The 27,012-nt window shown below is 41.9% G+C and overlaps 1 protein-coding gene across 1 annotated transcript in view; it reads left to right on the forward strand.

Moving 5' to 3' along the window:
• plpp4 (phospholipid phosphatase 4) overlaps positions 1-25,477 on the forward strand; it is a 99,778-nt gene extending 74,301 nt beyond the window's left edge. Inside the window, 5 exon segments of the mRNA XM_034101445.2 lie at positions 833-923; positions 6,637-6,700; positions 6,846-6,970; positions 19,857-20,027; positions 22,320-25,477. Coding sequence (XP_033957336.1) covers positions 833-923; positions 6,637-6,700; positions 6,846-6,970; positions 19,857-20,027; positions 22,320-22,528 — 660 coding nt within the window. The 3' untranslated portion in view covers positions 22,529-25,477.
• Positions 25,478-27,012: the final 1,535 nt, after the last annotated feature.

The following is a 27,012-nucleotide window of genomic DNA, read 5'->3' on the forward strand; positions in this document are numbered from 1 at the left end:
CGTACGTGCTACACTCTTAAGGTTCATTAAAATCAAGTTAGTCGTTTTTCTTTAATCCTTCTGAATAACAGACAAACAAACCAACAACCAGGACTGAAAACAAAATCTCCTTGTCTGAGGCATGATACATTTTGTGTCTTCATTAGATCCTACTGTTTAACATACCTCTGTATGTTAAAATAGCCATTATTGAAGTAAAGATGAAATGCATCAATATAACATGGTGGTGATTCCAATTTGTTAACAGCAGTTAAGTCTCTGCATATGTGAGAACACATCAAATAAATGTTGGCTGATTGTATTTCCACTTACAGATAGTAACGGTTATTGCACTTTGATCCAAGTGCCATTTATAGTTTGAATCTAGCCACTTCAAAGAGGATAGTGAGGAACAAAATGAGTTCAAAATTGGCAGGGACTGATGAACAGCACTCCAGGGAAATTCAGAATGCGTGTTTTAATAATGGAACAGAAACCCTGTCTTTGTTTTACTACCTCTGTTGCTTAAGGCAAAGAACATATATTGAATGTGGCCAAAATGTAATTAATCTATTCTGAGTCATGAATAATTACAGAGGTGCTGAGGAAGCCCAAATCTCTTCTCAAGTAGAGGGCGAAATTCTTCTCTGAGACCCTACTGAGCAATAAAGAGGCTTGTTTGGCCCTGCAGTTTGCCTTGTTAGAAATTAACTCTGAATAATGGATAGGTTCATGTCATTCCCGGAGGCAGAAGCCATTTTACCATTAACCTGCAAAACAGACCCCGTGGAGAGCTGCGGCACGTCTCTAATGTCACAATAACGGTACTTTTTTCCTTTTTATTTCCCCCCAGGCTATTTCATTTCTTGCCCCATTGGCGGTGATATTTGTGGTGAAGATCATTCAGAGGACGGACAGGACGGAGCTGAAAGAGGCATGCTTTGGTATGTGGAGCAAATTAGTTGAAGTGTAAAAAATGTGTTGTTGGTCTTATTTTACAGTTGCCGCATATATTGGAGTTTTTAATAACCTGTTCTACCTGGAGGGCTATAGAATAAGAGTAGTTGCCTAGTTGTGTGCCTAGCCATTGCAAAGAACTGGTGCAGTTCAACAAAGTTTTGTATAGGTTCAGTGTTTCCCCTAGGATGGAGTCATAGCAGCGAAGGCCCAGCAAAATGTGAGCGCGGGGCGTGTGGAATATTTTTTGTGTGAGCGTGTGCGAAGTGCGCCCCACCAATATGTTTCTATGTGTCTGCCAGCACAAGAAAGGCTCTTGAGGCCTAGTACATATGGCAATGTCTCAAGATTTAGCAAAATACACCTTTATTGAACATACAGTCACACAAATACTACAAATCCACATAACAAACAATCAAAAATCAAAAATGGTGAAGATCATTCAGAGGACGGACAGGACGGAGCTGAAAGAGGCATGCTTTGGTGTGGAGCAAATTAGTTGAAGTGTAAAAAGTGTTGTTGGTCTTATTTTACAGTTGCCGCATATATTGGAGTTTTTAATAACCTGTTCTACCTGGAGGGCGTGTGCTAATTGGTCACCTGAAAGTCATTTATTGTGTTCAGTGGTGCAGATATTTCAACTGTGTTACCTACTGTTACAGTCGTTATGGCAACACACAAGTTCATCTTAATTGACATTATATTTAAAACTCATACAAAGTCTTGCTGGTTTCATTCTCAGAGCATTTGGCCATTTATTTCACTCTCTTTCTCCGGTTTCCATTTCCCGCTGGGTCAACAGGCCTGCAGAGGCTTTGGCACATCAGAGAGCATTAAATAACATTACCACAAATCCAATTAAAGAGTCACGCAGAGATGCATCTGGTGGAGAAATGGTGACTATGCATCAGATTAGGGTGCCATGTAACAGCCCAATTACAGCCTGCAGAGAAGCACTTCCAAAAGGTTTTATAGGTTTAACAGAAAATGACGTCCCTCAGAAGAATTTAATTAAAGTGAGCCAGATTTTCTGAGGATTGTCTACTGAATCAAAGTTTTGAACATGTATTTTAAATATATATACTTTCGCATTGGGTGTGTCATAAAAAAAACTAGAATGTGTTTGTATCTACTGTAACTACAGATTGTATGATCTTCAGCTAAAAACCCTAAATGATGTATTCATGCAAATCTATCGTGTTCAAAGTTGCCCCTAATGGTCATCTAATCCAGAATTAACTCATCAAAATGTTAAACAGGTGTGGTTGGAGTGTGGTTTTTTAAGTTGCATGCTGCTCTAGTCCTTCCAGTGGAACTCAATGAGTGCACTCTGCTTTAACACCAAATCCTTTATTGTTCCGTTGAGTGCAAAGAACACAATGCACCCATTTGTAGAGTAGCATAATAACATTTTATGATTCCCAAACTCCTGAAGCTTTATTGTGTGATTATCCATCAGTCATGAAACAATGGGACCTTTTTTCTGAAGTTTGATTAGTCTTTCCAAAGAAAGACTCCATTCTGCTGAGAATGATGCAGAGATGATTCTGCAGTGATTATTTTTAATTTGGGTCAAACAGCATAAAGGATATTATTCATCATTTAGAAGGGAGTTTCATAGCGACACCGCATTGTTTGTATGCGTGTAGAGGGAGTTATCTCCCAGTGAGACAATAAGAATGCTTTCAATACTAGGAGATTATGTGGTGTCTGCAAATGTAGTATAATGTGTTAAAACTTCAAACACCGATTTGATTATGTTTATCAAAATCAGGACAATACTGAGAATATTTAGACCAATTATTTTACTGGCATTTGTTTTGACATACAGAGATTTTATTCCAGTCATCAACAGCAGGTCAGATTAGCTGTCAATAAAATATGAGCTAACACATTAGGGACTTTGGTAGGGTGGCAGAAACGCTGTCTTAACTCAATGTGACTCTGAGTTCCTGAGATTGTTCAGAGATGGCAAAAGTACATGTGGAGCACATTTAAAAATGATTTTGGTCGAGCCAAAGTGATGTACATGTAATTTAAACGCATAAAAAACACATTACATCACAATAAAAGACAATAAATCACAACAGATAAAGCAACACATGGAACAGTCAGGAGTCGTGACCCCACTCTAACTAGAAGGCCAGAGAGAAGTAGTGTGTCTTCAGTGTGGATTTAAAAGCCCCTAGGGTCTGGGCCGACCTCACATGGAAGGGAAGAGTGTTCCAGAGCCTGGGGCCAGCTGCTGCGAAGGCTCGGTGCCCTCGGGTTTTGAGCCTGGTCTTAGGCACTACCAGCAGCAGCAGCAGATCTTAAGGCTCTGCCTGGGGTGTAGCGCTGGAGGAGTTCAGCTATATAGGCCGGAGCCAGCCCATTTAGTGCTTTAAAAACAAATAAAAGGATTTTAAAATAAATTCTGAACCGGACTGGAAGCCAGTTTAGTGAGGCCAGAATTGGGGCGATGTGGTCACGCTTCTTGTGACCAGTCAGGAGACGTGCAGCTGCGTTTTGGACTAGCTGCAGGCGTTTAATTGAAGCCTGGTCCATACCCACATACAGAGCGTTACAATAGTCCAGTCTTGAGGTCACAAAGGCTTTACTCAAGTAGAAGTACAGATATTCGTGTTTAAAAATACTCTGGTAAAAGTAGAAGTACTGACTAAACCTCTTCACTCAATTAAAAGTAAAGAAGTATGGGCTTCGAAATGTACTTGAGTAAAAAGTACCGTTAACTTTGTGTCCTTGGGCAAGACACTTCACCCTAATGTGCTGTATTCACTGTTACATGTCTGATATGTGTAATATGTAATGTAAAGCGCTTTGAGCATTCGGAAGAGTGCTCTTTTAAATGTAATGAAACACAGATTAAAACTAAAGTAACAAACCTGTTTTGAAAATGTAAGAGGTAGAAAGTACAGGTATTCATGTTTAAAAATGTAAAAAGTACAAGTAAAGAGTTGTCAGTAAGTAGTGGAGTAAAGTACTGATACCAGCACAATTTACTTAAGTACAGTAACAAAGTATTTGTACTCCACTACTTCCCACCTCTGCCCATGGCATTCAATAATGCAAACTCTGTGGTAGGGTTAATGTGACCAAATGAGTTTCCTTATACCATTCAAAATGAGTGAGGCTTGTGAGAAAGTCATGCATTTAATCTTACTCAGAAAAAAGTGCAAACGTCTTCATAAAAGTTCCAACATTGAAGAGAACTCGTCATGTGTAAAATTGAGAATCATTCCATTAAATTGTTGGATTATTGATGTATTAATGTGTTTATCACCGCTAGTAATGGTGGAGCGTATTTTAATACCTTACCTGCAGTATACTGTATCTATAATTATAAGTCAGTGTTTCTCTTTTATTATCTATTATTCTCTACTAAATAAATATGTTGTGCTTGTTAATAACTAAATCTATAGTAGGTAAATCTGTCAGATAGATGTAGTAGAGTAACATACAATATTGCCTCCAGAATGTATTTGAGTAGAAGTATAACATATATCAATAATAAAATCATAAAATGAAAATACAAGTACCTCAGAATTGGACATGAGTAAATGTACTGTGTTCCATTCCACCAGTGCAAGGCAGAATATACTTTACACCCACAATAATACATTACTAAAATATGCCACAAGGTTAGAGGAAGTCTCCTTTATGAGCTGTGCTACTCTAGCTAACGCTCTTTTGATGTCATAAGTGTCACAACGGCATAAGTGCAGTACAAACTGAACTGCCAAAGCTGTGTTAGTGCTACTGTTGCTGTTGGCCATCCAAAATGAATGTATACTTTAATGATCATAATAAGAAAACGCTCAGAGGCTATACTTTATATGAGCTGAGTTTATTACAATAATGCCTCCTCACACCAAGAGCGATCTGGTCAAAGGGAACTCATTGCAAGTTAATGTTCTATTTTTCAACCGGTCAACTGGATCATTTTCATTTCATCTGCAGAGTTTGCCCCAATTAACAAGCTGTTAAATAATATTGAGTTTGCCCCTGCAGCTCAGCAGGATAATGGGTTTGCGCTCTTGCGACATGGGGTGCATTCAATTGAACCTCAGGCCACTGGGATTAACCTGTGAGGGCAGGTATCAGCTAATGAGCCCCAGTGGCTTGGCTCAGAGCTAATTAAATGAATGTACAGTGCAATGCCTACCTGACAACCAAAGGCAGTCCTTCCGTTTCCCATTACCACAAGTTGAGCAGAGGCAGTAATTGCTTTACAGTTAGATTGGCTCTAAGTGGGTGAAATTGTAGACTGTAGAGACACTTTTCTCATAATGAAATATCTGATTGATACTTACCAGCATGAAACCAAACAGTTTGGAGCATTTCTCATTCATTTGGGACCAAGCACTGAGTCAAATGAAACAGGAGTTAAACTGTTTTTTTTTTTTATTTACCCAAAATATGTATGACGACAATGATGCAAAATGGAACATATATAGTGGATTGGCTAAACCAAATATAAAACAAGGGGTAATAAAGATAAACACAATACAAACTGACACTGACAAAACCCAAATCCCCCCCTCTGACATTGAAGTACATGGTTTGTCCCAATTTGGCCCAATTGGCTGCTTGCACTACTTGAGTCCTCAGCCCTCAGCCATGCCTTTTGCTGAACCAGGAAGGAACCTCCCCTAACAACCATGTAACGCAAATATAGTTAGTAATACAAAAAATCCCTGTGTTAACTATGCAAAAATGTGGGCAAATATACTAAATAATGTCAGGTTTAAAATCAATAAAGGGTTTACCATTTAAATCTAATGTGTTGCTGTTAATTATTGATGTGGTTGACTTCAACTGAAATGAGGTAAAACTAGTGGAGGTTAGGGGTTCAGTGTTATTGCTTTACCATGTGTGGCTGTGGGCCATCACACCACACAATCATGTTGCCCATACTGTAGGTTAGATACTATATCATTGTCACCATGGCTTTGAATAAAATGTATTGCATGGATTGTCAAGAAGAAGAAAAAAAGGGTTAAACATGCAATTCCTTTTTTTATGCTTAGGTTAGTGATTTAATGTATACCGTATTGAAATCTGCATATAGATGCATAATCTATAGGCAATGGACGTGATTTGCTGTTTTGTTTTAAATCAGATTAGCACTAACAATTACATTCTAGCAGAGCTCCGTTGAATGACGCTGAAAAGCAAAAGAGGCAGAATACATAGGCCAACATGTGTTCTTGAACCTATGGTCTATATATTTATATAACCTCTAAAAACAGATATCTGCATATGAAATGTTATACAATGTGTTTCATTCAGATGCACAGGGATTACATTATTCTCTCAATTAAACAATCTATGGGAGAAATGTCAATGCATTAAAATAGAGATGTGTCTATTTCTATGTATGTGTAAAGGTTTAGTTGTGTTTATATTTGTTTTTTAAGCTTGCACTGTGTTAAAACATTATTTCTACTGTTGCTGCATATACATTATAAGCACATTAATCCTGACAACCATCTGTCCAGCTGCAAGAAAGAACTCCAGTCAACCTAATTGGCTGTTTAATTTGAAAATGTTGTCAGAAGAGCTGCACTGCACTGATAAAACATATCAATCATTTTACTACAGCATCACTGTTTCTATGAATGCTACCACATTGCTAATGTGTCAACCTTGTCTGTGTAATCCAAAACGCTTATTTGGCTGTCAATCTGCTTATTCCAGCTGTGTCCCTGGCCCTCGCATTGAATGGAGTCTTCACAAACACTATCAAGTTGATTGTTGGCAGGTATGCTTAACAAACAAACAAGATCTGTCACTGATGATACATTTTGCAGCATACGCTTACTAGATTTATGAGTAATACATTGTTTGACAGGAATTATCTTCATCAAAGACACGCAAACCATCTTTTGGGTTTTATTTTCTTTCAGACCCAGACCCGATTACTTCCACCGTTGTTTCCCGGATGGACAGATAAATGCAAAGATGCTTTGCACCGGTGAGCCAGATATAGTCTCCGAGGGACGCAAGAGCTTCCCCAGCAGCCATTCCTCCTGTGAGTACCAGCTCTCAGCCGAAGTAGATCCCCTGTCAGCACTCGTGAAACAAATACAAAACATATCTGACTCATTAAAACTGCACGCAACCTCAACTCCAGTCTTCACTCAGTTTAATCTCGATGCTCTGAGTATGGGGTTAGATTTGTCTCAATAATATTTGTGTGAGCATAAAAATTATTTGTGTAAATGTGTGTTTTGTAAAAGTAAAACACCTTCCACAAATGCATTCAAAAGATTTGCAAACTCAAAAAAAATGCAAATGTGAACGGATCTGCAATTACGCTAAATATTTTCACAAATAAAAGAAAGATCTGTGAATACTTTAATTATTTACAAATAAACAAAAGGAATTCGTGAATCTCTCTATAACATTGACAACTTTCAATCAGGATTTGTGAATCCATTTTGTATTTGTCAACCAAAAATGCGCTTGTGGATCTCAAATCTCTGCTTGTGGATCGAGACAAACTTCGCGCCGGTCTCTACTAAAATCTGCTTGTGTCACTCGGTTATTTTCAGAAACCACGTGATGGCCTGCTAATGACGACATTTCCGCATTTCAAGGTTTAAAGATCCACAAGCAGAGATTTGAGATCCACAAGCGCATTTTTGGTTGACAAATACAAAATGGATTCACAAATGCCTGATCGAAAGTTGTAAATGTTATAGAGAGATTCACAAATTCCTTTTCTTTATTTGTAAAATAATTACAGTATTCATAGATCTTTTTTTTATTTGTGAAAATATTTTGCTTATTTGCAGGTCCGCTTTGCATTTGCAATATTTTTTTGAGAGTTTTCAAATCTTTTGAATGCATTTGAGGAAGGTGTTTTACTTTTACAAAGCACACATTTACACACACATTTTTTTTATGTTCACACAAATATTATTGAGACAAATCTAACCCCGCATATGAAAAACATTTCGCCAAGTAGTACATGTGCTGACTGATAGTGTAGCTACAAGGTGTTCTCTTCCCATTTCAAAGTGATGATCCCTTTGCTGCCTCTCATCGAAGTTAATTACAACATGTAGAGATGAGATATCATTCAATTTATGCACCCGCAGGCAGGCAGCCTGTCGAGATGCGCGGCAGCACGGGGGTTAGCTTGATTGAGTCAAGCGCGTTCAGTCTTTTTCACCTGGCACACCTACTGTTTCCGCTTCATCTCACTTCCTGCTGCGTTTAGCTGTGCAAACCAATGTAGGACTGTGGACATCTTATTCCACTATATTGCATTCCAAGCTGTTTCCAATCTAGCAGTGTGTTGAATAATTCACATGCTTTCCTGTTGTCCAGCAGATGCATGTAAAGTAGAGCGCTGGCTGTGGGCCCTGCAGATGTGGAATCACAAAACAACTGGCATGTAAAGACTGCATTACAAAAATATAAATATTTGATGAAACACACTGATGTGACTGCATTATTTGAAGATTATTTTCCGTCTTGCTCTAGCGACGCAGAAAAATCAACAGTAAAATGCTTAGCCTGGAGTTACACTGAACCTCCTTCTATCTATTATGCAACATGTAAAAAAAGATATCATATCTTCCAGTGAACTGTGCCTGGACTGTTGCATGTTTGATATTTATGTTTGTTTTAGTTCCACTCCAGATGCATATTCACATTACAAGGTAATTATGCAGATCTTTCTAAGTACTGCAGGAATATGTAAACACACCAATGTTTGCATCCATCTGAAGTTAAAAGAAATGAAAATCCTTGAACACTTTGAGCCCTTTAATTACATATTCTAATTAAACTACATATGTTACCTGTGAGTTCAGAAATAACTGTTTCTGCCTAGAATATAACAAGGTTAGGTTTGATTGGAATCAAACATGGGATTAATTGTTCTCTTTGAGTTACAATAATGCGGCGAGATGGATACGATTTCCCTGCCGCTGTAATTTCATGGTCCAGTCTGATTTCAAATTGATGCTTTAAAGTCGCGTTCTTACGCAGGTCGGCGCAGTGGTTAGAGTGCTGATCATCAGATCAAGGGGCGTTGGTGAGCTCCAGTTCGAAACCCGCCTCGGCCGCCACTGCGTCAGGTCGTTATGTCCTTGGGCAAGACACTTGGCAAGCTCCTGTGGGTAATGTCCGCAGTAATGACTCTTACATGTCTAATATGTGTAATTGTAAAGCGCGTTGAGCACCTGTAAAAGCGCTCTAATTAAAAATGTAATGCATTATTATTATTACATCTTCTCAGACACCTGCTTTAAATAGAAATCATTTGAAGTGCTGGCTGTGTCCCATTAGAAAAAGCAGAGTGGGACATGTCGTCTCTGTGATTCACCGCACCACTGTGTATGGATTACATCCATCTGCATGGCAGCTCTAATAGCCTTATGTTGGAGCTCTGCGAGTGAGAAAGTGTTTGAGAGAGCCGTGCCATGGGGACGCAGGGAGCACCCGTGTGCCAGCGCGACTAGAAAGCAGAAGAAATCCAATTTCCTGTCTGTGTCCCCTTTCACCAGGAAAACACTTGCTGGACCACACATACGTTACAGAGCTTTTACTCAGACAAATTAGTAACCCTTATATTATATTATATATGTACTAAAGGTAAAATAAATCTATTTGTATTCCTTGTGCCTCACAAGATAATCTTCATGGTAAAATGAAACCCTAACTATTCCATCAGAATCAGCCTGGATCAAAATGTAAACACACACAAGGATTCAGAGTTTGATGAAAGCTATTTTCTCAAGCAAACAAACCATTATTGCGTTTCCAATTTTTTTTAAAGCCACTCCGGTTCTGCTTGATTTGATTTGTTTTCCTCACCGCGTAGCAAAGTGATAGAAATTGGACGAGACAAGTCCCAGAAAGAGCAAACATCAACAGATAAACACAAACTCTCCCGAAACACTGCTTGGATACACACAGCTGTAAATCAAACACAACCTGTAGCATTAGCTGTAGGTTATCTCTTTATTCATATTCATCGCACCATTTCCCCCCTGTGCAAATTAAGCCTTTAAATATGATCAATTATTACGCACTTAAGAAAAAAAGGAAATGAATCCTGAGAGACGGACCTAATCACATCTTTGAATCTCCACATGTCTTCTTTCCTTTGCAAATAAATGACGTTATTAAATGAACCAAAGCTTGGACTGTCCATCGAATTATTCAGTATCTGGAGAGAATTACACCTCTGCTCTCATGTGTTTGCTATAATTCACTCATGAACACTTCACGCTGTTAGGAGTGTCCAAAGAGCTTGTGTAGGAGTTCTACAGCAATTATGCAGGGTTAATAATGACTTCCTGTTGGGCTTCTGTATGTTAATGGGCATAAGAGAGTCAGAGCCCAAGTGGTTGGTTAATATTCATCGCTTCTGGTAAGAGGCAGAGGGATGTCCCACCGGTTCTTGAGGGGGTCAAAGGTCCAAACAGAAAGAGGGAAGGGAGATGGGAAACAGAAGCGCTGCAGTTTGACAGTTAGGCCGTTTGTGTGCAGTTCCAGGATAGCTATTTCAGCAGAAATACAGGGCAGGAAGGAAAAGAGACTGATATTACCACAATTATTAGATTTAGCTGAGGGTTTGACTGGAGCATGACTCCACTTTTTAAATCCACAGCCAAACCCGTTGCTTTGAAAGAGCACTTATCTACTTTAAAATGTCTCCTCACTTGTCAAAATCCATAACGGGTTCAAGAGAACGCCTGCAAATGTACTGCGGCATCCATAAAAACTCCTCTTCCCACTGATTTCTCTCTGCTTTTTACCTCATTGCATTTATACCTGCCTCACCTTTGACACCTGCCACCCCCACCATTCTAGAAACAATGTGAGCATGGATTTGTAAACCATGCCTCTGGTTAAGTAATCCATTGTATATTTATGACACAGAGTACATTTCATGCGACCTTACTGTGCTTTGTGGCATCTTACTCGCTCTTTGTATCACCATAATATTTCTAAAGGGAACTTTTAATGAGTCTGTGGCACTGTGGCATACATTCAAAGTGACAATTTTTATGCAGTACTATAATATTCCTGCAGGGAGTTATATCAAATCATGCAGTGAAGTGAGTTTCAAGTGTATATTAATCATACTGTCCCCAAAAAGAACATTTAGTTTTCTATGCTACATTTTAGAACGGTTTAATATATCCCGTACACCTTGAACTACTGAGTTTATTCATCAAATGTTGTACTGCAGTATATACAGTATAGCTATGATTGCAAAAATCCCCCCTAGTGATCCTAAAAAGTGCATTCAGACTTTTTTCATTTGTATCCTCTGAACAAACCTTTGAAAAAAAATCTCACTGCACTCATTAGGCATCTTTGTTTTGTCTCGCGGGAATTGCTTGTCAACGCTTTCGATTCACGAAGCGGATTCACGACCAGAACGCTTTTCCCTTGGTTGCCTTCTCATTGGCCTTTCACAATCCATTGCTGCCTCTCGAGGAGCCTCCTTCAGTGGCTGTTTAGTACCCCTAGTATTCATTGTGTCACCCTACCAATGTTCTGGCTTAGTTAATTATGTAAATCTCAAATGTAGAAATTTGTTTTTGTGCACGTTTAGATGATTGCGAGGGACAGACACTTGCTTTTCACCCTCATGTATAATGCATGGCCCAGCAAATAATTATATTATTGTATTCCTCAAGGTGATGACTCAGTGTGCAAATATGTTGTTTGTATGCAGTGTGGTTTCATGCTACAGTAAACCACCTAATGATAGCTTAACTATTTAAAATGCAATTACCACTGGTCTAATGACTATATCTATTTATATCTGTGTTACCATCGGAGAGGCCAACAGAATATTGTGCACTTTCTGATCACCTCTTATTGAGCCATGAAAACCCTATTCTAAAAAAATAAGAAGAGATGTGGGTTTAAATGGACCATCAGCCTGAAACCAGCAATGTCTAAAACACCCTTTGAGAGTTTGATGATCTGTCCGCACTGCCTTCTTCTTTAAGATTATTGGATAGGCTCCAGCCTTCATCAATCTGAATGAAATAATGATAACAAGTAATAGCGGTAAACCTGCTGGATTCCCTGTGTACTAAACTCACAAATAAATTGTATTAGGGAGATGAATTTTCTTTTTTTATTACTGTCGAATTTAATTCCATATAATTCCATTTTATTCCATTCTATTTCTATGTAAATACTGCTATATTTTACTATATTTGTTGTTATGTTTACTTTTTTTGTTATGTTATGCACCATGACATAAAGTCAAATTCCTCGTACGTGTCAACCTACCTGGTAATAAACCTGCTTCTGATTCTGATAAACCTGTTCCTGAATTTGATTAAGAATACAGAACAAGATAAAAAAAACAATAAGTAAGGTCTTATTATTCATATAAGGCAGATAATGATACCATTTATAAATAAACATCTTTAACTTTGTCATGAAATTGCAGTTTGCAGAAACTATAAGACGAGAGGAGAGGTGTTTTGGAAATGTGTGATTTTCTCATGTGAAACTGCTGCAAATATATTAACAGCTATTGGAAAGACTCCCATTCAAATTGTGTACAGACATTCATAGTCACTTGAGATTTACATTTACTGACTCCTTGACATTTTGGATTTTGAGTAAAATACATTAGCAACAATTAAATGGATTTCCTTGAGATTTGCTAGAGATATTCGAGAACCGCTAGAGGATTAATTTAAATAATGCCATAACTTTTGATATCATTTTCTAATGAATCAAAACTTTGCTTTATGACAAAACACAAAAAATGTCTTTATGAATAAAGACATTACCATCAAGCCCAGTTGCACATGGTTTTTGGGTTTAAATCTGTCTAGTGCCTCCCTTGGTTTTTTGTTGTTTCTCTTTTTGGATTTTGGACCATCGAATGACAATGTATGCAGTGTTTCTTTCAATTGGTCAGTATGCTTCAGAGCTGGACAACACATCATCTTTGGGTTCCTCTCTGAGCCTCTACAATCTAATGAAAAACAACCCAAAATACAATTCTCTCCATAGATAAGCAGAAATATTTCCGTTGTCCTCCCAGAAACATTTATGGGGCCAACAAAAGTGGCCAGAGCTTACTTTTCAACATCCCCTTGTTTGCCCATGTTGCCCTCATTACATTCTAACACGAGCTTACTTGGATATGGCTGCTGGATGGCAGCAAAAATAAAACATGTAGTATAAAACACAAACAGACCTTTCCATCCATCCATCTTCTCCCGCTTATCCGTGGTCGGGTAGCGGGGGCAGCAGTTCCAGCAGAGAGCCCCAAACTTTCTTTTCCCTGGCGACATCAACCAGCTCTGACTGGGGGATCCCAAGGCGCTCCCAGGCCAGCGAAGAGATATAATCCCTCCACCTGGTCCTAGGTCTACCCCTTGGTCTCTTCCCAGCTGGACGTGCCTGGAACACCTCCCTAGGGAGGCGCCCAGGTGGCATCCTAACTAGGTGCCCGAACCACCTCAACTGGCTTCTTTCGACGCGAAGGAGGAGCGGCTCAACTCCGAGTCCCTCCCTGATGACCGAACTTCTCACCTTATCTCTAAGGGAGACACCAGCCACCCGGCGGAGGAAACCCATCTCGGCCGCTTGTATCCGCGATCTCGTTCTTTCGGTCATGACCCATCCTTCATGACCATAGGTGAGGGTAGGAACGAAAATGGCCCGGTAGACAGAGAGCTTTGCCTTCCGGCTCAGCTCCCTTTTCGTCACAACGGTGCGGTAAAGCGACTGCAATACCGCTCCCGCTGCTCCGATTCTCCGGCCCATCTCACGCTCCATTGATCCCTCACTCGAGAACAAGACCCCGAGATACTTGAACTCCTTCACTTGGGGTAAGGACTCATTCCCTACTTGGAGTGGACAGTCCATCGGTTTCCTGCTGAGAACCATGGCCTCAGATTTGGAGGTGCTGATCCTCATCCCAGCCGCTTCACACTCGGTTGCGAACCGATCCAGTGAGTGCTGAAGGTCGCAGACCGATGAAGCCATCAGAACCACATCATCTGCAAAAAGCAGTGGTGCAATCCTTAGTCCACCGAACTGCAGACCCCCCCCCCCACGACTACGCCTCGAAATCCGATCCATGTATATTACAAACAGGATTGGTGACAAAGCGCAGCCCTGGCGGAGGCCAACCCTCACCGGAAATGGGTCCGACTTACTGCCGAGGACCCGGACACAGCTCTCGCTTTGGGAGTACAGAGATTGGATGGCCCTGAGTAGAGACCCCCTCACCCCATACTCCCGCAGCACCTCCCACAGTAACTCCCTGGGAACCCGGTCATACGCCTTCTCCAAGTCTACAAAACACATGTAGACCGGATAAGCGTACTCCCAGGCCCCCTCCAGGATCCTTGCGAGAGTAAAAAGCTGATCCGTCATTCCACGACCAGGACGGAATCCGCATTGTTCCTCCTCAATCTGAGGTTCGACAATCGGCCTGACCCTCCTTTCGAGTACCTTGGCGTAAACTTTCCCGGGGAGGCTGAGTAGTGTGATGCCTCTGTAATTGGCACACACCCTCTGATCCCCCTTTTTGAAAAGGGGGACCACCACCCCGGTCTGCCACTCCTTCGGTACCGTTTCCGACTTCCACGCAACGTTGATGAGACGTGTCAACCATGACAGTCCCTCAACACCCAGAGCCTTCAGCATTTCCGGGCGGATCTCATCCACCCCCGGGGCTTTGCCACTGTGGAGTTGTTTGACGACCTCAGTGACCTCCCCCCGGGAGATTGGCGTTGATCCCCCGTCATACTCCAGCTCTGCCTCTAACATAGAGGGCGGAGTTGTCGGGTTCAGGAGTTCCTCAAAGTGTTCCTTCCAACGTCCCAACACTCCATCAGTTGAGGTCAACAACGTCCCATCCTTACTGTACACAGCTTGGATGGTTCCCTGCTTCCCCCTCCTGAGGTGTCGGACAGTTTTCCAGAACAACTTTGGTGCCGCCCGAAAGTCCTTCTCCATGTCTTCTCCGAACTTCTCCCACACCCGCTGCTTTGCCTCGGCCACGGATGAGGCTGCTGCCCTTCGGGCCTGTCGGTACCTTGCAACTGCTTCGGGAGTCCCCCGGGATAACAAATCCCTGAAGGCCTCCTTCTTCAGTCGGACGGCTTCCCTGACCACCGGTGTCCACCAGGAGGTTCGAGGGTTACCGCCCCTTGAGGCACCTAAGACCTTGAGACCACAGCTCCCCACCGCGGCTTCGGCAATAGAGGCTTTGAACACCGACCACTCTGGTTCAATGTCCCCAACCTCCACAGGAATGCCCGAAAAGCTCCGCCGGAGGTGTGAGTTGAAGGCCTCCTGAACTTGGGCCTCCTCCAGACGTTCCCAGTTCACCCGAACTACACGTTTGGGCTTACCAGGTCTATCCAGAGGCTTCCCCCGCCACTCGACCCAACTCACCACCAGATGGTGATCAGTTGACAACTCCGCCCCTCTCTTTACCCGAGTGTCCAAAACATACGGCCTCAGGTCCGATGATACGATAACGAAATCGATCATGGACCTTCTGCCTAGGGTGCTCTGGTACCACGTACACTTATGAGCATCCTTATGTTCGAACATGGTGTTTGTTATGGCCAATCCATGACTAGCACAGAAGTCCAGTAACAAACCACCACTCCGGTTCAGATCAGGGGGGCCGTTCCTCCCAATCACGCCCCTCCAAGTGTCTCCATCATTGCCCACATGTGCGTTGAAGTCTCCCAGCAAGACTAAGGAGTCCCCTTCAGGAGCCCCATACAGGACTCTTTCCAGGGTCTCCAAGAAGGCCGAATACTCTGAACTGCTGTTGGGTGCATAAGCACACACAACAGTCAGAGTTTTCCCCCCCATAACCCGCAGGCGTAGGGAGGCGACCCTCTCGTCCACTGGGGTAAACTCCAACAACGAAGCACCTAACCGGGGACTTGTGAGTATCCCCACACCCGCCCGGCGCCTCACACCTTGAGCAACTCCGGAGAAGAATAGAGTCCAACCCCTATCCAGAAGTAAGGTTCCAGAGCCGACGCTGTGCGTAGAGGTGAGCCCAACCAGATCCAACTGGTACCGCTCCACCTCCCGCACAAGCTCCGGCTCCTTCCCCCCCAGAGAGGTGACGTTCCACGTCCCCAAAGCCAGCTTCTGCCGCCCGGGTCTGGTCCGTCGAGACCCTCCGCTTTCACTGCCACCCGTCTGGCAGCGCACCCGACCCCATCGATGTTTCCCGTAGGTGGTGGGCCCGCGGGACAGAGAAGCGGAGGTGTTGCCCACGTTGCCTTTTCGGGCTGGGCCCGGCCGGGCTCCGTGGCAAGCCCGGCCACCAGACGCTCGCCGACGAGTCCTCCTTCTGGGCCTGGCTCCAGAAGGGGACCCCGGGCTTCCTCCGGGCCGGGTATCCTCACTTCTTGTTTTTCCTTTCATGAGGTCTTTTGAACCAATCTTAGTCTGGCCCCTTGCCTGAGACCAATTTGCCATGGGAGACCCTACCAGGAACACAAGGTTCCAGACAACACAGCCCCCAGGTTCATCAGGGCACACAAACCTCTCTACCACGGTAAGGTGCTGGTTCTTCAGAGAGGACAAACAGACCTTTATGAAATCTAATCAGAATTTCCCATTAGACAGTCTTGTAAAAGCGTTCATTCAATTTAACATTTATATGCAATAACGCAAACTACATTATACCCATAATTTCCGAAATGGGTGACGCCGTATTACCACTCTTTATTAAAAACCCAATATCAGCCTATACCAGCCATCCAATATACTACCTAATGAAAAATGCTGAGTTAATGGAGCCAACTCCTGCTCCATGACAGCAGGGCGGCTACTCAGACAGCTGGACTTTCTGTCCTTTCTTCCCACCATCCTTTCTCTCTCTCTGCAGGCTGCACACATGTACTGGCGTCTTTAGTATTCTTGGCCAGTTTGTGGGCTAGGCAACAAATGGGCTGCTGATGGGTGTTGTTTGGTCTGCTGCAGCATTAAACTAATGACCCTGTCTCAGCTCCACCTTTTACGGCTCTATCACACAACTTTTTAATTCACACAATTAGACCCTTGCACTCACCTCCATCAACTAAGATGCACAGTTTATTTAGCACAGCCAGTAGCTCATTTGTTTTCCATACAGGGGTTTCGCTTTCATTGTGACCTCAGACCATTTATTAATGGGCCTCTGCAGAGGGAAGCGCCTGAACAGGAATATATTGTTGCATCAACTATGCATACATGCATTAGCTCTATACTAATCTGATGTGAGATTTGGTTCAATTTGGGACAGTCTCCCCTCTTATCTCAGTCCGGCAGTATTTGCATAGAAACCAGTCATTAAGGATCACATTTTGTACTGCATGTGTATTGGCTCAGGAAAGCACATCCATGCTGGATGTCCATGAGATCAGGCCAAGAGCTTCTCCACTAAACTGGCTGCTTAAGCGCGGACGTTCCTGTCTTGGAAGGCACCTGATTGTTCACCCTGATCTTTGCTAGCCGTTTGAAGCAAGAATCAACGTCATTGGCCTTCTTTTACATTCTGTCTAAACAATCCACCAAAGTCTTATGGTAAAACATTTAAGGTGAGAAATGGTCTATACCGAAATATGATGCTTTTTAGATTGCCAAGATTGACAGCTTGATCAAAGTTGTATCAAGTTAGATTGTATATTTGTTAACATTATGCAAATTAGGACCACCCAAGAATTGCAGCAAGTCTCCCACCATGCATTCAACAACTGCTTTTTCTGTTCTCCATAGGACATTAATAAAAAGCATTGAGACGCCCTCCGTTACTGGATCCAGTAGATGTAGCTGGATGAAGCTTTAATGCCTAAAATGACAGCTGACAGTGAGATAAAGAGCACATTTAAAATTGACATTAGCTATGAGACTATGCTTGGCTTTTGGAGATCTTGGCCAAATGTTGTTGGTTTACTTAAAGAGTGGACTCTCAATATTGCATTCTAGCCAAACAAATTCACTGCCATCTCCAAACCAACCAGCTTTACGAACCCCTTCAGTCTGGATTTCGTCCTCACCACAGTACAGAAACTGCACTCGTCAAAGTCCTCAAGACCTCCTCACCTCTGCTGACACTGGTTCCCTCAATATTCTCATCCTCCTCGACCTGAGTGCAGCCTTCGATACCGTGAGCCAAAACATCCTGCTCATCCGACTCAGGGACATTGGTATTGAAGGTATTGCACTAAGATGGCTCCAGTCCTACCTCACTGAACGATCCCACTTCATCTCCCTCCCCAACCACTCCTCTGCCACAGCTTCAGTCACCCAAGGCATTCCTCAAGGATCAGTACTTGGCCCCCTCCTCTTCATCATTTACATCCTCCCCCTCGGTCAGATACTCCGCCGCTTCAACCTGGACTTCCACTGCTCTGCTGATGACACTCAGATCTACCTCAGCACCAAATCCTTCCATAACCCACCCCTTACCCACATTGATTCCTGTCTGACAGCTATTAAAACTTGGATGCAACATAACCTCCTCTGAGGTAACTGAACAGCAACAAAACAGAACTCCTCCTAATCGGCTCCAAATCCACCCTCAGCAAGGTCACTAACATAACACTCACCATCGATGGCACCATTGTTTCCCCCTCCAATCAGGCACGCAACCTTGGTGTAATCTTTGACCCCACCCTCTCCCTCAAACCTCACATCCGCCAAACAGTCAAAACCTCATTTTTCCACCTCCGCAATATTGCAAAAATCCTACCCTCTCTCACCCGCCCCGCAGCCGAACGACTAATCCATGCCTTCATTTCCTCCCGCCTCCACTACTGCAACTCACTTCTTTACGGCATCAGAACTACATCCCTCAACAGACTCAAACGGGTTCAAAATGCAGCTGCACGTCTCCTTACGCATACCAAATCATGGCATCACATCACCCCAGTCCTCAAAGACCTCCACTGGCTTCCTGTCTCCCATCGCATCAACTACAAAATGCTGGTCCTCACGTACAAAGCACTCCACCATCTGGCCCCCCCTTATCTCACACACCTTCTCACTCCTTATCAACCCCCACGGTCCCTCAGATCCACCACAGCCGGACTCCTATCCATTCCCACATCCACACTCTGCAGCTTTGGGGACAGAGCCTTCTCAATGGCAGCTCCTAGGCTCTGGAATTCCCTCCCCCAAGATCTCCGTGACTCTGAGTCCCTCAGTCTTTCAGTCCCGTCTCAAAACACATCTTTTCAACTCTGTCTACCCATAAGCCCCCCCCCCCTCTCAATCAACTTCCTCTTGACTGCCTTTTTGTTGTTGTTTATTTTATCTTACTATATTTATTTGTTTGCCTGTCCTTGTTTTTCTACCCTCCCTCATACTGTAAAGCATCTTTGAGTTGTGAAAAGCGCTATATAAATAAAATGTATTATTATTATTATTATCAGCTGATCAGAGGCCTCTGAGTGACAAAGAATCGAGAATGAATAAACATAAAGTAAAGTAATAGTCTTCCTGACTGAAATCACACCTTAGCTTCATAAGTCTTCCTCAGTGTTTAGGTTGTGCTGATGTGTTTACCTCTGCCTGCTCTCAGGCACCTGTCACACACTGATTGACTTCAGTGCAGAGGTATTTTCTCATGAATGTTCTCCTCAGACAGGAAACCTATGAGTGGGTGGCAGTGGACAAGCTGCACATTTCTCATCCGCCTTCTTCATTACCTTCTAAAGTCTAAAATACTTGGTCTTCACACTTTAGCTGTCTGTTTCTTTTCTGATTTTATATTTGCTTTGCACTGTTACTGTTGCACACTTGTCCATTATGCATTGTTATTGACTTTGCTGGACAGGAAAGTCCCTTGAAACATGGTCAAAGTTTATGTTTTCACTGGTATACTAGTACAAATGCTGTATTTAATTTTCGATCTTGACCAACGTTTTTCTTTCTCTGCCTGCTAGTTGCGTTCTCCGGACTTGGCTTCACCTCCTTCTACCTGGCGGGGAAGCTGCAGTGTTTTACGGATAAAGGTCGAGGGCGTAGCTGGCGTCTCTGTGCTATGGTGCTGCCTCTCTACAGTGCCATGATGATTGCATTATCCCGGACCTGCGACTACAAACACCACTGGCAAGGTACGCAAAGCAGCTAAAATATGGGACACAAGAAAATGATTACGATGCTAAGATTTAAATGATTATCAAAAAAAAAGTTACGTGTTCAAATATCTGCTTGTGTCAGCCGATTGCTGTTCGGAAAACTGTTTCAATCACTCCTGGCTCAAGGCACTTTAGGAATTATTATACAGATAATGTAAAAAGCATTCTCGGGGTGATGCTGATTTTAGAAAAGCTTTACCACTGTAAAAAACACTTAAAAAAGAAGGGTAAAAGGAACAGTTTATCCGGTCAGGCAGCTTGGTTATTCACACAACTCACTGAAATATTTGTCCTATGAACCTGTTTTCTGTCGCCTATAGCATAATTTTTGATATCCTTAAAAGTGCCTCAGATTGCAGTGAAGTGGCATTTCATTCAGCAGCCTGGAATAACCTTCTAATTACACACTTCAGTTTTGCATATCTGGTCTGAAAGGAGTGGAAGGAGAGTTGGGGGGGACAGAGGGAAGGCGCTGCATATGTGTGTGATGAGTGGGTGAGAAGATATGGTAATATGATGGCAGCTCTGTCATATGGTTTTAATTAGTTTTAGAGAGCCATATGTTCCCAGAGAGTATGGCAGCTCAAACAGACAACTATTTTAACAACCAGTATTTATTCACATCAACACAAACCGCAGTTACAGTCAAGACAGGTCTTCCAATTTCTTAGCGTGACAAATAGTTTCCGTCTTCCCTCAACACTGTAAGTAGGCAGCAATGGTGCATCCCATTAAACATGAGGGGCCCACAATCTGCACTCAGTGTCAACACAAGATTGGAGCCCCCATTATCCTGGCCATGCTTGGTGGATTCCTCTATTCTCCCCATTCTTTCGCACTTTGGAGGTGGGCTTTGTCCTCCGGGGGGGGATGGGGGGGATGGGGGGGGGGAATGCTGGTCTACCAATCACTGTCTCTGTCTGAATGAGGCCACCAAACTAATACATTGAATCAAGTCACAGTCTATTAAATCCAGTTGACAGTAGTCGATTAAACATTCTCAGAGCGTGCTCATGCATTGTATAGTTTATGGATGGTGGAAATCAATGTTTCATTTCACCCAGAAGGGGAAAATAAAGGAAGTGCTGTGGGCCCCATGGAAAAGTAGAATTTTGATATAATGGAATCGTCTACTATAGCTGTCCAAGCCACCAGCTGGCTGTGTCATTATGATCTATACCTGGCAATATAGGCTTACTATTCACCATGGCAGCATGATATTATATGATGTATTATAGCTTAGAGGGGGGTTGGTATAATACGAAACTGTTCAGCGGAAATGACAAAATGACAGAGACAGCCTGTCCGGAGGCAAGTGGGCCCAGTGCTCGGTAAAACAGAGTCATCGCGTTGCCTTTCAGTTTACTTCCATCACGCTGTAAACATGCCTGTTGCACATACAGTACAGCAGGCATGAGCAGAGGATGTTAGAGGGGCATGGGGTCATATTTAGACAATTCGACGCCAGCGATTTTTGTGTCTTTTACATTCATCTTTTCCAACAACTTTTTGGATGGTTCTTAGGGATAATAAAATGTATGTATTTAAAACAAACCCATGAGAGGGGTTGGTTCAAACTCTGCTTGCTACAGGACACTTCATTAATGCTTCATGCAAATGAATAAGGTGTACAATTTTCTCAATTCAGATAATGCTTCAGTAATAAGAAGATGCTGATTTTGTACGGCTAAGATATATACTATTACTATGTGCCAATTGATTAATTTAATATAATTCACATAAATTTACACACGGCATCTATTGCACGTCTGTCCGTCCTGGGAGAGGGATCCCTCCTCTGTTGCTCTCCCTGAGGTTTCTCCCATTTTTCCCTTTAAACTGGGTTTTCTTTGGAAGTTTTTCCTTGTACGATGTGAGGGTCTAAGGACAGAGGGTGTCGTATTGTCATACTGATATTCTGTACACACTGTGAAGACCACTGAGACAAATGTAACATTTGTGATATTGGGCTATATAAATAAACATTGATTGATTGATTGATAAATGTCATAATGTCATAAATCTTTCCAAATGCAGAGTATCAGTCAATGTTGTTATCCAAGCTTTAAATCTGGGCACATATTTTGATTTCCATAATAGGAGAATATGTTTCTTTGCACACAGGAGACCATAGTTTGTTGCATTGTTCAGATGTGCCCAGTCAGTAATGGATTGTTCTCGACAAGGTGTTGTTTTTCTTCCTCCACATGGGCTAAATTTAACTATACATGCATACGTTAAAATATACGTGTTTTTGCGACTTTGCAGACGCCGTTGTTGGAGGAGTGATCGGGTTGCTGTTTGCCTATATCTGCTACCGCCAGCACTACCCACCCTTTCTGCACACGGACTGCCACCTGCCTTACGCCAGTCTGGCTGCTGCTGCCCACCTGCCCTCGCACCCCCAGGACGACCCGCAGCCCACGGACAATGCCACCAGCCTTCCCCTGGAGGGCCTGACTGAAGGCCCAGTATGACTAGTGGCCACCACCGAGACGTCCCCCAACACCCTCACTAAGCCAGCGAGCCTTTCTCCCCATTCCAAGTGACTGGCTGGCTCTTGAATACATTCCAGTGGACTTTAATACGACACACCAATCTACAGTACATACCCCCGTCTCGGTGACACCCACATGTTTATTTTTTTGGGTTGTAAAAAATCTAGATTTAGATGTGATGTATGAGAGGAGTTTATGAAAAATAGGACAACACCTCTGAGAGGGAAGAGAGAAAAACAGGCTGAAAACCCGAGGAATCACGTCCTACTAATGGCGGTGAAGGAAGAGGAAAATATCTCCAGTTGTTGCTGTATTTTTTGGCTTAATGAGAAATGTGGTTGACAGGTTGACAGGTATGTTGGAGTACATTTAATGTTTTGCTGTGAAGTATTGGGAAAGCAAGTTGGAGATACCCAGAAACATCCCATGAAATGTCACAGCAATCAGTCATTAAATCGAACCAGTTAAGAAGAGTATATGTCCCCATAAATCAAAGCTAATGGGATTTAATAGCATGAAATCTGATGACATTGTGTTTCAGTCATACTTTAAAATGCACATTGCGTTTTCCTTTAAACATCCAAGGATTTGGAACAATGATTTTTAAAATATCCAATTGTCAATTGTGACATAAAGCTAGATATAGAACCAATTTGCTTTTGCACAAAATCACTGCTCCATATCAAGGACAGTATTCAATGTTCCCCAACTTTACTATTCTACATTCACCCATTTTTGACATTATATTTCTCCCCATTGTCTTTGGGCTTGGATAGGCTTCAGCAGTCCTGCATATTGTCCCTTCCCAATTTCTTTCCTTCTCCTTGTCTCCTTGTGTTTTAAAAGCCCTGCATTTGTTCCCAGTGGTTGCACAGGGACATGAACCTAAATTGTAGCTCAATGAGTTCAATCTATAACAGGGAGGTGCCAGTGGCAGGGTGCAAGTGTGTCTGGAGTTGACAGACAAAAACTCCAATCTGATCCTGCATTAGTTCTCATTGAGAGGGGTCAGCTACGGCTGCTTGTGCGCACATTAGGACTATATGAGTTGGCCAATAGATGGCCCACGCATTTCAAATTGCTTTCAGCACATTGTAGCCCCACAAATGGATCATCTAGCATTCAGGAGATGGCAGCCCTGAACCCAGGGCAGCGATTCTGATGTTTTATTCATTTGTAAATGTTCCATTATTTATTAATATTTCCAGTCTTAATTTAGGGTAGTTATGTCGAAAGAAACACCAAAGATTTGTAGCTCTTTTCCTTTTTAGGAAGTTCTGTCAGAAAGGACGAATCATTTTGTTGCCCTGGTTACTGTGTATGTTAAGCCATTGCTGTGACATTAATGGGAAGGTGCAATCTCAGTTTACCTCGAAACCAACCAAGCTACTGAAAAGGCAATGATTATATATATTTGCACTGAAACGTTAAGGGTGAAAAACTGGAGGTAGCACATGAAAACAGTATGATACAAAATGAGCAGCTAGCCAAATGTACAGTAGACGGTTATTTTGTCTTTTTATTATCTTGTCATATCAGTCAAGACACATATTTATGTAGAAAGCAACACTTGAAATGGCCACCGTAATTTGCATCGTATAGAATAGAAAAAGTAAGCTTCTCTGTTCAAAGTAATTTTAAACGCCATTTACTGAAATCAGCCACAATTCAGCTTCTATCATTACGGAAACCCATTGGCAGCTTTTTAAATCTGTTTATGAATGTGTGTGCAGGTTTTTGGCAAAGCCTATCCTGCACAGATGCAATACAAAACCTTTTGCAAGAGAGGAGAAAAAGGTGCTCGACTACACATAAGACTCTGTGACGAGACTTGACGAGACTCTGAGAGTTGCCTGGAGAGCAACTTGTGACCTCCTTGCTGGTCTTTCAGCACGAGACTGCAGAACGGTGTAATATTTTTACATCTTGAAGCAGATTTTCTGATTAAGTGACACAAATGTATTATGTTCTATAGACCTGCATTCGCCTGACCTGGCAACTTGATGTTTGTATTTTGTCATTTTAGTATTACCTATTAGATGGTGCAGTGTATATTGGAAAAAATGTTCAGAAGTCATGTCTGTTGCAGTATTTTTGCTTTATTAGCAGAGGATTTATGTTTCTCATTCCCTGACTTTTAATCATCTTCCTTTTTGTTTTTGTGCTATAGATACTTTTGTAGCGTCACTTTTATGTTCAAATTGTCATTCTGAAATGAAAATAAATAATATTACAGTAAATATTCATTTTTTTCAAATTGGATGCACAATGATAAACAGTGCATGTTATTCTGTATATTTTTCTTTTCATTCATTTCACCTTCTCATGGACTAAAGGAATCAAAGTGAAAAAATAAGAATAAAGAGATTATAATCAATCATTATGAATAGATGTCTGAAGAAAAAAGAGTGTAAGACTTAAGAAACTTTCTTGGCATGCCAGTTTCATTTGTGAGAAAATACTTTCTATGAATACGCATGTCTGGCCTTGAGAACTCTTTGAGCTGTGTTTTACCGTTTATATATTTTGTGTTAAATAAAAGCAGCTGTGTGACATTTGTCCAAGAAAACAGATGAGCCTAATGTATCTTGTCAACTTGTTGGAGCCTACCTTTGTTGCCGTGATGGGAACTCTTCACTTGAACACATAATTCAGAAACCAATTTTGGATGTTTATATGAAAAATCTCCGTCCTGTTATCAGAACATGGTTATCACTAAGTTATAATATGCAAATGAACAATCGGACGTTATGCATCCACAGACGTTTGCTGTATCCCAAGTTCAGTTCAATGAATGTATGCTTCAACGGACCTGCTGTCGGATTGCACTGTGCTACTGAGGCAGTCGAGTGTGTGTGTGAATGTAACTCTGTGCTTAGTGTGTGTTGTGTTCTTCTGCATCAGTTGTGCTGCACTTTGAGAGTTTAAATAAACGTGTGTATGCTTAAGTCTGCCTGTTGCTTTTCATATCAGTGTTAGAGATGGGCCACTCTTGATAGCCTTCATTTGTTCCAGTTAAAAGTTTTTAGCTAGCATTTTTCTGAAATGCATTCCCATGAAACCTTTCTTTGAATAAGAAAATAATGTGTTTAGTGCTAAAAAGAAAATGTTAACAGGCTAAAACGAAACTTTAATGATGAACATGCCTTTAGCAAAAAAATCTATAACATCCTATAGAATCCTATAGAATCTTGTAGAAATCTATAGCATGTTATAGAACATAGTCGTATTTGTAAGCCATGCTAAAGAATTCTATAGAATACTATAGAAATCTCTAGATCATTCTGTAGAATACTATAAATGTGTACTTTTCTAAAAACTTATAATAATTAAAACTATAACAATCTAAAGAATTCTATAGGACAGAACCGACTCATGACATATCTGTAGAAATCTATAGAAATCTATAGAAATGTGTAGAAATCTATAGCATTCAAAGAAAACATGCATGACATTTTCTCTCTGATGCAACCTATACTAAATTCTATAGAATTATATAAAACTCGTCTTGAAAATGAATGAAAATCATAGTAATCTACATCATTTTGTGGAACTGAGCTGCTTTGCAAAAGCTGTATGGGTCCCTTTGAAATCTTTACAACTGTATACTGGATTATGTGCCCAATTAAATTATGTAACCTATACATAACCATATACAACCATACAACATATTGGAATGGAACTCTAAACTGAATGAATGTCACTGTCCTTGTATTCTGATGTAAATGCTCCAGAATTTCTGTGACTGCATCTGTATCAGGGTTTCCGTTAGCCGGTAATTACCGGTTTTTAGCTGGTAAAATTTATAAAAAACCGGTAAATTCAAAACCTGACGGTCAAGATGTCTGGTAATAATTAGGGAGGCTCCGATCGATCGGCCGCCGGTCATTATCGGCCGATATTCACTCTTAATAGTTTGATCGGTGCTCTCTATAAAGGCCGATCAGGAGAGCTGGATCTGATCGATATGGACATAAACGCGAGTGAAGTGTAACCGGACGCGAGAGAGAGATCAGATCAGCTGCTGAGTCTGACCAAGATGGCTGATGGTGTGTGTCGTGGCTCGGTAGCTCCTGATTCAAACCACTGGCCTCGATTAAAACCTACAATATACAAGACTGTTGACGGCCTAGTTATTGTAGAGGATGAGTTACTCAACTTCCTGGCGGTTAAAATTAAAACTATGACCCAGGACGAGATAGTCCTTGTAGCCTCTAACACCTTTGAATCCGAATGGATCGAGACTTCTAAAAAGACGTTGTTTGAACTCTGTCCTGAAACCAAGCAGCGGTGTGTGACCTTTAAAGGCAACCATAAGGATGTAAACAATATCAAAAGCTGTCTAAAAGTACTAAATGAATGCGGTGAAAACATCCCCCGTTTTGTCTCCCACTACCTGGATGAGCTGCCGCCGGTTACGTTTAACAACCTGGATGTGTCCAACCTGCTGAGCAAGATGGAGC

Source organism: Pseudochaenichthys georgianus, chromosome 15, assembly GCF_902827115.2.
Source record: "Pseudochaenichthys georgianus chromosome 15, fPseGeo1.2, whole genome shotgun sequence".
NCBI lineage: Eukaryota > Metazoa > Chordata > Actinopteri > Perciformes > Channichthyidae > Pseudochaenichthys > Pseudochaenichthys georgianus.